At 41.7% G+C, this 17,010-nt stretch overlaps 1 protein-coding gene across 3 annotated transcripts in view; it reads right to left on the minus strand.

Moving 5' to 3' along the window:
• Positions 1–2,003: 2,003 nt before the first annotated feature.
• rsrc1 (arginine/serine-rich coiled-coil 1) overlaps positions 2,004–17,010 on the minus strand; it is a 627,020-nt gene continuing 612,013 nt past the window's right edge. For 2 of the 3 annotated variants that reach the window (XM_070882349.1, XM_070882347.1), the window contains exons 9-11: positions 13,343–13,446; positions 8,841–8,984; positions 2,007–2,544 (exon numbers count right to left, since the gene is read on the minus strand). In XM_070882349.1, coding sequence (XP_070738450.1) covers positions 2,446–2,544; positions 8,841–8,984; positions 13,343–13,446 — 347 coding nt within the window. In that variant the 3' untranslated portion in view covers positions 2,007–2,445. Of the gene's footprint in view, positions 2,545–8,840; positions 8,985–13,342; positions 13,447–17,010 lie in introns of all 3 variants that reach the window. The other variant, XM_070882350.1, reaches the window with a different exon arrangement.

Genomic DNA, 17,010 nt, shown 5'->3' on the forward strand with positions numbered 1-17,010 from the left:
CTCCTGCACCTCCTGGCCCCACAAAAATAAGATTTCACTGACCTTTGAGGGCCTCTGCTTCATTCTACTGAGTGAGGCTCCAAGGTGGACATTCTGGCAGCAGTTACATAGAAACATAGAACATAGAAAATAGGTGCAGGAGTAGGCCATTCGGCCCTTCTAGCCTGCACCGCCATTCAATGAGTTCATGGCTGAACATGCAACTTCAGTACCCCATTCCTGCTTTCTCGCCATACCCCTTGATCCCCCGAGTAGTAAGGACTACATCTAACTCCTTTTTGAATATATTTAGTGGATTGGCCTCAACAACTTTCTGTGGTAGAGAATTCCACAGGTTCACCACTCTCTGGGTGAAGAAGTTTCTCCTCATCTCGGTCCTAAATGGCTTACTCCTTATCCTTAGACTGTGACCCCTGGTTCTGGACTTCCCCAACATTGGGAACATTCTTCCTGCATCTAACCTGTCTAAACCCATCAGAATTTTAAACGTTTCTATGAGGTCCCCTCTCATTCTTCTGAACTCCAGTGAATACAAGCCCAGTTGATCCAGTCTTTCTTGATAGATCAGTCCCACCATCCCGGGAATCAGTCTGGTGAACCTTCGCTGCACTCCCTCAATAGCACGAATGTCCTTCCTCAGGTTAGGAGACCAAAACTGTACACAATACTCCAGGTGTGGCCTCACCAAGGCCCTGTACAACTGTAGCAACACCTCCCTGCCCCTGTACTCAAATCCCCTCGCTATGAAAGCCAACATGCCATTTGCTTTCTTAACCGCCTGTTGTACCTGCATGCCAACCTTCAATGACTGATGTGTGAATGTTTAAAAATGTATAGAGACATTGAAGTTGAGAACGTGGGAATTGTATAGGGACAGTATAAGCTAACAAACAATTCATGGAGGAATAGCCATGACATCTCAGACTCGAGACTGCGAAATGTTACAACACTAACACATATTGAAACAAAACCCACAGCTTGCAGAAAAACCTCAAGGTCTTATTAAATCATGTTATTAACCTGAAACATTGACAGAAGGTCTTTGTTTAAAATCGGACCATGCTTGGGTCGGCTTATGAGTGGACAAAGGGAAGGAGGGATCAAAAGAGATGGGCTGAGCTGGGATGTCACTCTAGCCCTATCTTGTTATCTTTTGCCGAAAATGTATAACCATCGTGCCTTGACAATGTAACATCACTTATCCGTAGGGAGTGTGTACGCTCTATCGAGAGAGTATATCTTCTGTCTGATAGGTCTTGCCGGCCGGTAAAATAAAGACTGCTTTGTTCAAAGCACAAGAGGTATTCGACTCAGTAATTTTACTGAACCAGATTGAGAGAAAAGAATCTACATTTACAGATGTACCATGACACCCAGGTCTCGTTGCACCTCCCCTTTTCCTAATCTGTCACCATTCAGATAATAGTCTGTCTCTCTGTTTTTACCACCAAAGTGGATAACCTCACATTTATCCACATTATACTTCATCTGCCATGCATTTGCCCACTCACCTAACCTATCCAAGTCGCTCTGCAGCCTCATAGCATCCTCCTCGCAGCTCACACTGCCACCCAACTTAGTGTCATCCGCAAATTTGGAGATACTACATTTAATCCCCTCATCTAAATCATTAATGTACAGTGTAAACAGCTGGGGCCCCAGCACAGAACCTTGCGGTACCCCACTAGTCACTGCCTGCCATTCTGAAAAGTCCCCATTTACTCCTACTCTTTGCTTCCTGTCTGGCAACTGTCTGTCAGTTCATAAAAATGGCTCCAGGGCCCTATCTATTTAAATGTAATAATGAAACTTCCACCTGAAGCAAGCGCATCAGTCATCTATTAAACCAGCAGGGGGATGTTGGGGTGGGGCATAAACCAGCTTTGGATTAGATCTTAACTTGAGCCGCTAAGTAATACTTTTAAAGCGAGAACAGTTTAAAGCAAAAATACTTAACTTGGGGTTCAGACAACATTCATAAACAATTGTCATTATTTGTCATCTTCCAAATTCCCAAATGTATTTATTGTTTTTAATTTGTAAACTTATTTCCAGATATTTGTCCAAAATTACTGCATGTAATACAATGTATGTAGAAATTTTCTGCACCATACAACAATTTTACATAAAAAATCCTGGAAGCAGCAAGAATTTTAGTTTCTGAATGGATGTGAACATGATTTATCAATAATATGCAATGTGAATAAGTATATATTTAAAGATGAAAATGTTCTAGATATGCCAATTATTTAATGAAAGAAAGATATAGCTGGTACAAATTACAGCTAGTTTACTAAAACAGAAATCTAAATCTAATCAATAATTAGTTATCTTCATAGTAGAAATGCATACATTACTTTTGCAAGATAAAATAACGAAATGCAGTAATTTTACAACAAACTTATTGGCTGATGGTTAAATCATTTAAGAAACAACATAAAGCATTCAGAATCCAGACACTGGGCTTCCCATCAATTTCTCTTGCCGCAGAGTGATTAATCTCTTGAACCACTTTTCTTCTGCTTCTTTCTTGTCCATGAATAACTGTAGCAGCAGCAGAAGAGAGTCAAGTGTAGAAATTAGTTCTCACCATTCACATAGTGCACAATTATTGTTTAACTCAATTTTTCTGAATGTGAAGCATTTAAATCCAATTTCAATTACTTATGTTTATACAAAGCATTTTTTTAAGTGCAGCTGCAAGAGAATGAGAACTCATGCAACTTGCTCGTTAACAAAAGTTGCAGTGGTTGGAAGAAACTGATGCAGCATCATAAAATGACTGGTGTAGACTTTGTGCTAAAACTGTGGAATATGAATCTAAGTGCAGAGGCAACAAGCAGAGGCCAGGAATTCCAGCACAAGGATGGATACAAAATGATCCCACTGCCCTTTTTCCCAGGATGATGTGTGGCAAGAGGAGACCCAAGAACAAGAATACTGAGAAAATACCCTATTTTAAGAAAAATATAAGGATGTTGGAGAGTTTAATTTCTTGAAGTACAAGACATTGCTCCTGAAACCATCATGGATTGTTCAACTCTGCTCTTTTGATTATATTTGAAACTAGTGACAAAATCTTCATCTTGTAAACTCAGAACGTAGTAGCCAGGTATCCATGAGCAGTATCCCCCGTGGCCAACCAAACGTGAAAAGCTTTATTGAAAGTTCTAAAGCTTTGATCCAGAATCAGTACAAAAAATTTTACTTTCATGTTGGAAACAGTTGCATTGACACCAAAACTAATTGCTGTTCACAAAAAGTCAAAACAATAACTTATATTTACATACCACATTTAACGTAGCAAAACGTCCCAAGGCGCTTCACAGGAGTATTATAAGACAAAAAAATTGTCACTGAGCCACATAAGGAGAAATTAGGACAGGTGACGTGACCAAAGCTTGGTCAAAGTAGTAGGTTTTAATGAGCTTCTTAAAGGAGGAAGGAGAGGTAGAGAGACAGAGAGGATTAGGCAGGGAATTCCAGAGCTCAGGATTGTTACCAGTGTCACGTGCGAGTCAGAGTAGGAATCGCAGGATAGCTCAGATGAATATGTGACTTGAGGAGTGGTGCAGAAGGGAGGGATTCAAATTCCTGGGACATTGGAACCGGTTCTGGGGGAGGTGGGACCAGTACAAACCGACGGTCTGCACCTGGGCAGGACTGGAACCAATGTCCTAGGGGGAGTGTTTGCTGGTGCTGTTGGGAAGGAGTTAAACTAATATGGCAGGGGCATGGGAACCTATGAAGGGAGACAGAGGGAAGTAGAATGGGGGCAGAAGCAAAAGATAGAAAGAAGAAAAGTAAAAGTGGAGGACAGGGAAACCCAAGGCAAAAAGCAAAAAAGCCACATTACAGCAAAATCCTAAAGGGGCAAAGAGTATTAAAAAGACAAGCCTGAAGGCACTGTGCCTCAATGTGAACAGATAGCAGTTAATGGATATGATGTAATTGGCATCACGGAGACATGGCTCCAGGGTGACCAAGGCTGGGAACTCAACATCCAGGGGTATTCAACATTTAGGAAGGATAGACAGAAAGGAAAAGGAGGTGGGGAGGTGTTGCTGGTTAAAGAGGAAATTAATGCAATAGTAAGAAAGGACATTAGTTTGGATGATGTGGAATCTGTATAGGTGGAGCTACAGAATACCAAAGGGCAGAAAACGCTAGTGGGAGTTGTGTACAGACCAGCAAACAGTAGTAATGAGGATGGGGACGGCATCAAACAAGAAATTAGGGATGCGTGCAATAAAGGTACAGCAGTCATCATGGGCGACTTCAATCTACATATTGACTGGGCTAACCAAAATCAGCAATGCGGTGGAGGAGGATTTCCTGGAGTGTATTAGGGATGGTTTTCTAGACCAATATGTCGAGGAACCAACTAGAGGGCTGGCCATCCCAGAAATGGGTGATGTGTAATGAGAAAGGACTAATTAACAATCTTGTTGTGCGAGGCCCCTTGGGGAAGAGTGACCATAATATGGTAGAATTCTTTATTAAGATGGCGAGTGACACAGTTAATTCAGAAACTAGGGTCCTGAACTTGGGGAAAGGTAACTTCGATGGTATGAGACGTGAATTGGCTAGAATAGACTGGCGAGCGATACTTCAAGGGTTGACGGTGAATCGGCAATGGCAACCATTTAAAGATCACATGGATGAACTTCAACAATTATACATCCCTGTCTGGAGTAAAAATAAAATGGGGAAGGTGGCTCAACCGTGGCTAACAAGGGAAATTAAGGATAGTATTAAATCCAAGGAAGAGGCATGTAAATTGGCCAGAAAAAGCAGCAAACTTGAGGACTGGGAGAATTTTGTAATACAGCAGAGGAGGACAAAGGGTTTAATTAGGAGGGGGAAAATAGAGTATGAGAGCAAGCTTGCTGGGAACATAAAAACTGACTGCAAAAGCTTCTATAGATATGTGAAGAGAAAAAGATTAGTGAAAACAAATATAGGTCCCTGCAGTCAGATTCAGGTGAATTTATAATGGGGAACAAAGAAATGGCGGACCAGTTAAACAAATACTTTGGTTCTGTTTTCACGAAGGAAGACACAAATAACCTTCCGGAAATACTAGGAGACTGAGGGTCTAGTGAGAAGGAGGAACGAAGGATATCCTTATAAAGCGGGAAATTGATGGGATTGAAGACCGATAAATCCCCAGGGCCTGATAGTCTGCATCCCAGAGTACTTAAGGAAGTGGCCATAGAAATAGTGGATGCATTGGTGATCATTTTCCAACAGTCTATCGACTCTGGCTCAGTTCCTATGGACTGGAGGGTAGCTAATGTAACACTACTGTTTAAAAAAAAGAGGGAGAGAGAAAACGGGTAATTACAGACCGGTTACCTGACATCAGTAGTGGGGAAAATATTGGAATCAATTATTAAAGATGAAATAGCAGCGCATTTGGAAAGCAGTGACAGGATCGGTTCAAGTCAGCAAGGATTTATGAAAGGGAAATTATGCTCGACAAATCTTCTGGAATTTTTTGAGGATATAACTAGTAGAGTCAACAAGGGAGAACCAGTGGATGTGGTGTATTTGAACTTTAAAAAGGCTTTTGACAAGGTCCCACACAAGAGATTGCTGTGCAAAATCAAAACATATGGTACTGGGTGTAATGTACTGACGTGGATAGAGAACTGGTTGGCAGACAGGAAGCAGAGAGTCGGGATAAACGGGTCCTTTTCAGAATGGCAGGCAGTGACTAAAGGGGTGCCGGAGGGCTCAGTGCTGGGACCCCAGCTCTTTACAATATAAATTAATGATTTAGATGAAGGAATTGAGTGTAATATCTCCACGTTTGCGGATGACACTAAACTGGGTGGCGGTGTGAGCTGTGAGGAGGATGCTAAAAGGCTGCAGGGTGACTTGGACAGGTTCGGTGAGTGGGCAAATGCATGGCAGATGCAGTATAATGTGGATAAATGTGAGGTTATCTAGTTTGGGGGCAAAAACACGAAGGCAGAATATTATCTGAATGGCGGCAGATTAGGAAAGGGGGAGGTGCAACGAGACCTGGGTGTCATGGTTCATCAGTCATTGAAAGTTGGCATGCAGGTACAGCAGGCGGTGAAGAAGGCAAATGGTATGTTGGCCTTCATAGCTAGGGGATTTGAGTATAGGAGCAGGGAGGTCTTACTGCAGTTGTACAGGGCCTTGGTGAGGCCTCACCTGGAATATTGTGTTCAGTTTTGGTTGCCTAATCTGAGGAAGGACGTTCTTGCTATTGAGGCAGCGAAGGTTCACCAGACTGATTCTCGGGATGGCAGGACTGACATATGAGGAGAGACTGGATCAACTGGGCCTTTATACACTGGAGTTTAGAAAGATGAGAGCGGATCTCATAGAAACTTATAAGATTCTGATGGGACTGGAGAGGTTAGATGCGGGAAGAATGTTCCCGATGTTGGGGAAGTCGAGAACCAGGGGACACAGTCTTAGGATAAGGGGTAGGCCATTTAGGACTGAGATGAGGAGAAACTTCTTCACTCAGAGTTGTTAACCTGTGGAATTCCCTACCGCAGAGATGCCAGTTCGTTGGATATATTCAAGAGGGATTTAGATATGGCCCTTGTGGCTAAAGTGATTAAGGGATATGGAGAGAAAGCAGGAAAGGGGTACTGAGGGAATGATCAGCCATGATGTTATTGAATGGTGGTGCAGGTTCGAGGGGCCAAATGGCCTACTCCTGCAACTATTTTCTATGTTTCTATGTTTCTTAGGGCCTAGGTAACAGAACGCACGGCCACCAATGGTTGAGCGATTATAATCAGGGAGGCTTGAGAGAGCAGAATTAGAAGAGCGCAGATATCCTGTGGGATGGTGGGGCTGGAGGAGTTTATAGAGATAAGGAGTGAGGCCATAGAGGGATTTGAAAACAAGGATGAGAATTTTGAAATCGAGGCGTTACTTAACCAAGAGCCAAAAGTAGGTCAGCGAGCACAGGGGTGATGGGTGAACGGGATTTGGTCCGAGTTAGGACATGGGCAGCTGAGTTTTGGATTACCTCAATTTATGCATATGATACTACATATACAGGGGCCAATAATGCTGACCTCATGATTTATTGGTGTTCTGGATACATGTTTCATGATGTGCCAAGAGTGTCAGGGATGCATTGTCAGGCACCAGCAGTCACTGACCAGAATAGCCAGGAAAGCAGGACCCTTTCCAGCTTGGGGGAGGGGGTACCAGATGGAGGGAGGGCTAAAGAATACTTGAAGCTGTGGGCAAAGGCCAGTGAAGAACACGGATGTCCCAATTTTATTTTTAAAAGTTCAATGGTGGCCTTCCCTTCAGCACCTATTTTAAATAGGCACTGTGCAACTGGAGAGCTGTTAAGGCACTTTAGTTGCATTATTGGGCAGCCACCTCATTTGGATGGAACCAGGGCCATAATGAGCCAAGTGCACACCTTGCGCAGGCTCTCAAATCTCCTTTTGTGTTTGCTGCCTATTCTGGGGCACAATGAACGCCGAAGGTCATTTTGCAGGTTTCAAATACCTGCAGCTAATTTCCATAATATCCGCCCTATTGTCTTCTTTCACATTTATCAGAAAGTGCAAATGCAACTGATTGCCAATATAATGAAAGGAAAACAAATGTCAGGAGCACCAAAGAGTTAATGGGACATATCATGTGATGGGATCATTTGAATTACTCCAAAAGGATGAGTGTCTAATTCACTTATGTGCTATTCTGGACTTCAATCATTATCCATCATCTAGAGAAGAGCAAGTGTAAATTAAATCTTGCTGTCATCTGCGATGTTGTTGTTGCATGATTTCTTCAGAATGTTTTGGTCTGATCTCATCAGCTGTAGTCTAACTCAAACAGCAAGTTAGGTAAGATTCACTATTTATACTTCTTAAAGTGACAGTTTTAAATGACTGGTAGAGATTTATTTCGAATGAATGCTGTGTCTTTGTAATATGATGTTTTATTGTACTTTACTCTCAGGTTTTGGAGTAAACTAGTCATTTTTCATCACAATTAAATATCTGAATCTAAAGTTCACACAAGCACTATTGCAAGGAGACAGAATGAAAAGCAATATTTGCAAATGAAGAATAAAAACAATGGGGGTAATTTTCAACTTTGGCAGAGACAATAAACTGATGATAGGGAAAGAAGCATTGGACGGGGCATGTAACGGGTGGCCCATCCATTACTGCAGTTTTCTGCCTCTGCTGAAGTCAAGAATGACCTCTACTGTCTTTCCACATAGCTTCAGAAATTCATATCTATTTGCAATATCTGGCTTATTTTAAAATGTGTATCAAAAATATAATTTAAAAAGTATAGAGGGATTTTGACCCATCTTAAGATTTAAATTTTACCGATTAAGAAGGCTAAACTGTCCTTAAGTGAAGCTATCAGCTGATGTATGATTTGGTAATCACATCGTATGGGCCAAATCAGTTTTGGATATATAACCCAATGAAAATTACTGAAGATGTGTCCAAGGGATTGAAATTCAACTGAGTGGTTTTAGCGCACTGGATAACTGTTTGCTTATTTTAATTAAATTGTTTGTTAACAACTTAGTTAGGCTATTGTACATGAGAATTTTACATGAGCATGGTAACCAGTGCATTAAAAATTAGCACTCAACAGAATTTCAACCCCCAAATGACTGGCAGCTGATAATTCACTGCAGCTAAAACAAAATCACACCACACACCAAGTGGTAGCTATGAATACTTAGTTAGATGGTTCAGTTTGGTTGCATTTTGTTGGCTACACAATGTCTTATTACCATGTTATTGCCAAATCATAAACTAAGTGGCAAATACAAATTTGTATTTTAGTCCCGAAATACTTACACTAGGATGAGCCAATGAGTCATCATCTTGGTATTTAATAGCAGAAGGGACATAATCAATCTCTTGTTTGATTTCAATGTTAAAATCAGCTGTTCTGTTGCTAAGCACAACAGATTCGTGCTTAGCTTCAGGAGGTTCTTGTGCCTAAGCAAAGGAAAAATAAGATTAAACCATAAATATGATCTTAAATCTCAGTGCAAATTTAATCTTTTGCGATCAGATCCTATCCATACAGCAATATCCATCAGTTTTGATGTGAAAGTATCCATTAGCTGTTTCTGCATGGCAGATTAACTATGCATGATATTTTGTGGCACAATATCCTATGATTTGTGTAGTTTACCATTTTTGCCAGAACATTCTGTAAATGAAGCACATTGTGGCTGACTTAAAATTAAATTCTAGCACACCAATTCATCTTCGCAACACATTACTAGTATTGTGTTTAATAGGATACTCGCATCAGATTTAAAAAGTAAAATATTCTAAATTATGCAGAACATAGCATTAATGATTAACTGTGTTGTGCATTTTAATCTAATTTTACAACAGTAATCACTCTATCAACACAAACATGCTGCAATCCTGCATCCAGAATAATATCTAAATCTGAAAAAAATCTACAACTGCTGTCCGCTTTCAAATCATGAAACACATGTAATGATCAGAGGGTTGTATTTTGAAAAGAATAAAAGGCATAACATAAATATTCTGTTGTATATTTTTAGCAAATTAAATGGAGAATATGGATATGTGGACATCATTTAAGGCAGCAACCTTACCAAGAGGCTCAGCTAATACCAAACTTCAAAATTAAATTCAAGCTGTTTATAACCATCATCTGGAGATACTGCCAACATTATTATATTGCAAACAGATCTCCTCTGGCAGAGTGAGCTGGAGCTTATGTTGTTGTGGGGTAGGGGGTTGTTGAACCAATGCACATCTCCAGTGAAAACATTTACAAAGAAGTTTCTGAGAGACAGTGAAATGTATTTGTTGACTGGTTCCTGGAAAACAGTGCTTTTTATCCAGTGTAGATATCATCATCATAGGCAGTCCCTTGGAATTAAGGAAGACTTGCTTCCACTCCTAAAGTGAGTTCTTTGGTGGCTGAACAGTCCAACACGAAAGCCTGTCACAGGTGGGACAGATATTCGTTGGGGGAAGGGGGGGGGGGGGCGGGGTGGCACTGATTTACCACACGCTCCTTCCGCTGTCTGCGCTTGACCTCTTCACGCTCGCAGCGTTGAGCTTCGAAAAGCTCTACGTCCTCCCGGATGCACTTTCTCCACCTAGGCCGGTCTTCGGCCAGGGTCTCCCAGGCGCCAGTGGTGATGTCGCACTTCACCAGGGAGGCTTTGAGGGTGTCCTTGTAACGTATCCGCTGCCCACCTTTGGCTCGTTTGCATAGAGCAGTTGCTTAGGGAATCTCGTGTCTAGCATGCGAACTAAGTGGCCTGCCCAGCAAAGCTGATCGAGTGTGGTTAGTGTTTCAATGCTGGGGATGTTAGCCTGGGCGAGGACACTGATGTTGGTGTGTCTGTCCTCCCAGTAAATTTGCAGGACCTTGCGGAGACATCGTTGGTGATATATCTCCAGCAATTTGATATGTCTTCTGTAAGTCGTCCATGCCTCTGATCCATACAGGAGGGCGGGTGTATTACGACAGCCCTGTAGACCATGAGCTTGGTGGTAGGTTTGAGGCCCTGGTCTTCAAATACTCGTTTCCTCAGGTGGCCGAAGGCTGCACTAGCGGCGATGTTGAATCTCCGCATCAATGTCTGCCTTTGTTGACAAAAGTCTCCCGAGGTATGGGAAGTGGTCCACGTTGTCGAGGGCCGCGCCATGAATCTTGATGACTAGGGGGCAGTGCTGTGCGGCGAGGATAGGCTGGTGGAGGACCTTTGCCTTACGGATGTTAAGCGTAAGGCCCATGCTTTCATATGCCTTAGATATTAATAAATACATTTGTTCCCCTCTCATATTATAGTTACATAAATAAATCAGTGCACGAAATAGCTGTAGTTACATAAATAATCCCATAAATTCTGTTACTTGAGAAAAAAGTTTATGAATTAAATGTTTTCAATGTTTGATATAGGGTGGGGCTGAAGCACACCAAGAGTTAGGCTGAGGCACACTGTTGAGCAGAGGGTGCTCTGCAGCTGGCTGTGCTGTAACTGAGAGTGCTTGATGCAGACACTTGGGCCAGAATTTTTCTTGCCATGGCGGATCCAGTGAGGCTGGTGTCTGTGGCAGGTCCCAACCCCACTGCTAGCTCCATCTCACTGCAGAAAATGAACTTATCTTAATGGGGCCTATTAAGCCTGCCCAGCGTGTTTGCTGGCCCAATGAGTCTGGTGATGTCATTCATGATGCATTTTAAGCCAGGATCCTTAAAGGGACCCTGGCCACATTAAATTCTAAATTTAATCTCATAGAGTGGATGTTGAATCTTTACTGTACAATAATATAATAAAAGTTATATATGAGTGACAAAGAAATATTTAAATAACATTATCATTAAGTAATATGACTCCATCTACAAATACAATCAAGAACATAATTAAAAAGTTCATTAATTGGGAAGTTTTTGGTGCTTTAATCACAAATCTATAGACTTTTGTATAAGTAACTGGTACAAATAAAAGATGTGTGTACAGGTAAAACATAAAATTAAGCAGATTTTAAATGTAAATGTAAAGGGGTGGATTTACAATCTTATGCAAGTTCAGTGGAAGCGCTGCAAAATCCCTGACAAATAGTGCAAGTCGTGCTCCCATGTGTTTCTAGGATTTCTGAAGCTCTTCTGTTGAAGTTAACAATGAACAAGCGAGAGAAGGTCCGCAGAAATTCACCCAAAAGTCTCAGACTGAAAAATTAAATTAGTCATATTCAGGGACGGAAAGCAAATTGAATCAGTGGAATGAGTGGTGGGAATGAAATTGTTATGGTTGATGACTTGATTTCATGTGTAACTGGACAATCACAGTATACTGTGAGAAAAATCTGATCAGAAACACAAAAATGTATTTAAATGGTATAAGTCATTTTTTTTATAGTGCAGATCAATTCACTGCAATTACTGTTGAGTTGGAAGGCAACAGCCGAGAATGGCCAATAAAAAATGTATTTACCTCACCATTTATAGTGCAAGTAGAACAGAATCTCCATCAATCTGTTAGCTAATGTAATCAACATGTTTTTATTTTGTTTTGTTTTCCATGCTGTCAAAGTAATCAGCTGGAGCAATGGCCACGGAACTCCCGCCTGAGGTTGACAGACGTGGTTCCCGAGCTGCAGGAATCCCGTGGCCATGCAGGGAGATTTAAAAAGTAGGGTCAAAAGGCTCTTAAGTACCTGTAAAGTACCTCATAATGATTTAAATTGGGTCCCCCGCCGCTGCAGGTCAGGTCGACAATGACAGACACACCTGTAGGAAAGGCGCGTGGGAGCGAGTTGACAGCAGGTTCCCGAACCACTATCACAATCAACAATTTTTCCACCTGATTCGCCACTGATCGTGCCCACTACCACCATGGAAAATTCAGCCCTGGCTGTCTCAAATGGAAAGTGTTCCATTCTCTAACATTGTGCTCATCAAAGTGAGTGACCTCAACCAAACAATAAAAAGGATATCTTTTGACTCATTTTCTCTGTATTTGATTAGTTTGCCACCACATTATGATTTTTAATTTTATAACCAACTTTTAAATTTTGCGGGAGGCCATGCAACTGTACCCCAGCAAAAGCCTGCACCCAAAAGGATAGAAAACAGGGACTAGGATTGTAACTACAGCTTTGAAATGTAGGAGTGATTATGTGCACGAACATTTTTATGCTCTTCTGTGCATGTGTGCGTTCTGTCCTGCCCCTTTTTGCGCATGCGCGCTCCATCCTCTTCTGCGAGTGCACACTGCCACCGAGGTCCGGCCGCGCATGCACAGTCCCAGCGCAGTGCAGCGCAGGCCACGCTTTCCTCAGCTTGTGGGAGAAGACCCTTCACTGTGTCCATGGGAGAAGGCCCTTCACTGGGTCCGTGGGAGAAGACACTTCACTGGGTCCATGGGAGAAGGCCTTTCACTGGTCCGTGGGAGAAGGTCCATCACTGGGTCTATGGGAGAAGGCCCTTTAATGGATCCATGGGAGAAGGCCCTTCAATGGGTCTGTGGGAGAAGGTCCATCACTGGGTCCATGGGAGAAGACCCTTCACTGGGTCCATGGGAGAAGACCCTTCCACTGGGTCCATGGGAAAAGACCCCTCCACTGGGTCCATGGGAGAAGACCCTTCACTGGGTCCGTGGGAGAAGACCCTTCACTGGGTCCGTGGGAGAAGACCCTTCACTGGGTCCATGGGAGAAGGTCCGTCACTGGGTCTGTGGGAGAAATGATGTCATGTGATCAAGGGGACCCAATTAGGGCTTTAGGTGTTGTGTCCTAAAAATGTTTGGTCCACATACTTAAATAAAAATCTTCGAACAATAGAAGATAACACCTACCTTTTTTATATCTCTACTTGATCTGAAAGTTTGTTGGACAAAGAAATCACTTTCAATAGCTTCAATACTTTTTACTCGCTTCACCTGTTCTTCAATAGTATTTTCTGAAAAAAAGTGCAAGTATTTCACATTTTCATTTGAAGGACGAAGGTTGCAATTTTCAGAAAAGGTCCTGGAACACTCAATTCCAAAACTCTGTTATAAAGCCATCACATTGAATACTGCGGCTAGATGGCATTGCATAATTGCAGCTGTGTGAACTTAGGCTGACACAACATCATTCAGTTTAGAGTAGTTCTGGAAAAAATTAAGAAATATTCAAAGAGGAAGATAATCAAGAGGGATAATTTCAGGGTGTTGAAAAGAGATCTGGCCCAAGCAGTTTGGAAACAACGATTGACAGATAAAATGGTAAATAAGCAATGGGAAGCCTTCAGGGAGGAGATAGTTTGGCTACATACTAAATACATTCCTATGAGGGGGAAGGGAAGAACATAAATAGGAGCAGGAGTAGGCCACCTGGCCCCTTGAGCCTGCTCCACCATTTAATAATATCATGGCTGATCTGATCATGGACTCAGCTGCACTTCCCTGCCCGCTCGCCATAACCCTTTATTCCCTTATTGTTTGAAAATCTGTCTATCTCAGCCTTAAATATATTCAATTTACCCAGCCTCCACAGCTCTCTGGGGTAGAGAATTCCACAGATTTACAACCCTCAGAAGAAATTCCTCCTCAACTCAGTTTTAAATGGGCAGCCCCTTATTCTGAGACTATGCCCTCTAGTTCTAGTTTCCCCTATGAGTGGAAATATTCTCACTGCATCCACTTTGTCGAGCCCCCTCATTATCTTATATGTTTCGATAAGATCACCTCTCATTCCTCTGAACTCCAATGAGTATAGGCCCAACCTACTCAACCTATCTTCATAAGTCAACCCTCTCATTTCCAGAATCAACCTAGTGAACCTTCTCTGAACAGCCTCCAATGCAAGTATATCCTTCCTTAAATACAGAGACCAAAACTGTACTCAGTACTCCAAGTGTGGCCTCACCAATACCCTGTACAGTTGTAGCAGGACCTCTCTGCTTTTATACTCTATCCCCCTTACAATAAAGGCCAACATTCCATTTGCCTTCCTGATTACTTGCTGTACCTGCAGACTAACTTTTTGTGCACAAGGACACCCAGGTCCCTCTGTACTGCAGCACTTTGCAATCTTTCTCCATTTAAAAAATAATTAGCTTTTTTATTCTTTCTGCCAAAGTAGATGACCTCACATTTTCCCACATTATGCTCTATCTGCCAACTTTTTGCCCACTCACTTAGCCTGTCTATATCCCAGTGCAATTTTTTATGTTCTCCTCACAATTTGCTTTCCCACTCACCTTTGTATCATCAGCAAACTTGGCTACATTACACTCGGTCCCTTCATCTAAATCATTAATGTAGATTGTAAATAGTTGAGGCTCCAGCACCGATCCCTGCGGCACCCCACTAGTTACTGTTTTCAAACCGGAAAATGATCCATTTTTCCCGACTCTCTGTTTTCTGTTAGTTAGCCAATCCTCTATCCATGCTAATATATTACCCCCAACCCCGTGAACTTTTATCTTGTGCAGTAACCTTTTATGTGGCATCTTATAGAATGCCTTCTGGAAATCCAAATCCACCACATCCTTTGGTCCCCTTTATCCACCCTGCTTATTGCATCCTCAAAGAATTCCAGCAAATTTGTCAAACATAATTTCCCTTTCATAAAACCATGCTGACGCTGCTTGATTGAACTCTGCTTTTCCAAATGTCCTGCTGCTGCTTCCAGCATTTTCCCAACTACAGATGTTAGGCTAACTGGTCTGTAGTTTCCTGCTTTCTGTCTGCCTCCTTTTTTAAACAGGTGCGTTGCATTTGATGTTTTCCAATCCGCTGGGACCTCCCCAGAATCCAAGGAATTTTGGTAAATTCCAACCAATGCATCCACTATCTCTGCAGCCACTTGTTTTAAGGGTGCAAGCCATCAGGTCCAGGGGACTTGTCCACCTTTAGTCCCATTATTTTGCCAAGTACTACTTCTTTGGTGATAGTGGTTGTTTTAAGTTTCTCCCTCCCAAAAGCACCTTGATTATCCATTATCGGGATGTTTTTCGTGTCTTTTACCGTGAAGACCAATACAATATATTTATTCAACGTCTCTAACATTTCCCTGTTCCCCATTATTAATTGCCCCGTCTCATCCTCTAAGGGATCTATATTTACTTTAGCCACTCTTTTCTTTTTTATATTCCTGTAGAAACTCTTACTATGTGTTTTTATATTTTGTGCTAGTTTACTTTCATAATCTATCTTCCCTTTCCTTATTATTTTTTTAGTCGTTCTTTATTGGCTTTTAAACATTTCCCAATCCTCTGGCCTCCCACTAGTATTGGCCAGTTTGTATGCCGTTGTTTTCAATTTGATACCATCCTTTATTTCCTTCGTTAGCCGCGGATGGCTATCCCTGCTCTTACAGTCCTTCCTTCTCATTGGAATATATTTTTGTTGAGAGTTATGAAATATCTCATTAAATGTGTGCCACTGCTCATCAACTGTCCCACACTTTAATTTACTTTCGCAGCCTACTTTATTTAAGCTTAGGACACTGGTTTGAGATCCAACTTTCTCACCCTTCAACTGAATTTGAAATTCAACCATGCTATGGTCACTCAAGAGGATCCTTTAAATAGATTGTTTATTAATCCTGTCTCATTACACAGTACCAGATCTAAGATAGCCTGCTCCCTGAAGGGCATTCAAAGCTAGAGCTCCCTGGATGACTAAAGATATTGAGATTAAAATGAAACAGAAAAAGGAGGCTTATAATAAATGGCAGATTCATAATACAATAGAGGATCAAGCAGAATACAGAAACTTTAGAGGTGACCTGAAAAAGGAATTAAGAGGGACAAAGAGAGTGTATGAGGAAAGATTAGTGGTTAACATAAAAGGGAACATTAAAATCTTTTATAAACACATGAAGAGTCAAAGGAAGGGTGGGGCCAATTAGGAACCAAAAGGACATTTTCTTGTGGAGGTAGAGGGCATGGTTGAGGTACTAAATCAGTGCTTTGCATCGGTCTTCACAAAAGAGGTTGTCACAGTAAAAGAGAAGGGATTAGACAAATTGGATAGGATAAAAATAGATAAAGAGGAGGTACTTCAAAGATTAGCAGTGCTCAAAAGTAGAAAAGTCACCCGGTCTGGATGGGATGCTGAGGGAGGTAATGGTGGAAATAGCGGAGGCTCTGCCACAATCTTTCTATGTTCACTGGATATGGGAGTGGTGCCAGAGGACTGGAGGGCTGCACATGTTACAACCTGTTCAAAAATGGAGAGATGGACGAGCCCAGTAACTATAGGCCAATCAGTCTAACGTCGATGGTGGAGAAACTTTTAGAGATCATAATCCGGGACAAAATTGAATGTCACTTGGTGGATTAATAAATGAAAGCCAACATGGACTTTTTTAAAAATGGCAAATCGTGTCTGACAAATTTGATTTGAGTTCTTTGATGAAATAACTGAGAGGGTTGATGAAGGCAGTTGATGTTGTGTATATGGACTTTCAAAATGTATTTGATAAAGTACCACATAATAAACTTGTTAGTAAAATTGAAGCCCATGGGATTAAA

Source organism: Pristiophorus japonicus, chromosome 6 (assembly GCF_044704955.1).
Source record: "Pristiophorus japonicus isolate sPriJap1 chromosome 6, sPriJap1.hap1, whole genome shotgun sequence".
Classification (NCBI taxonomy): domain Eukaryota; kingdom Metazoa; phylum Chordata; class Chondrichthyes; family Pristiophoridae; genus Pristiophorus; species Pristiophorus japonicus.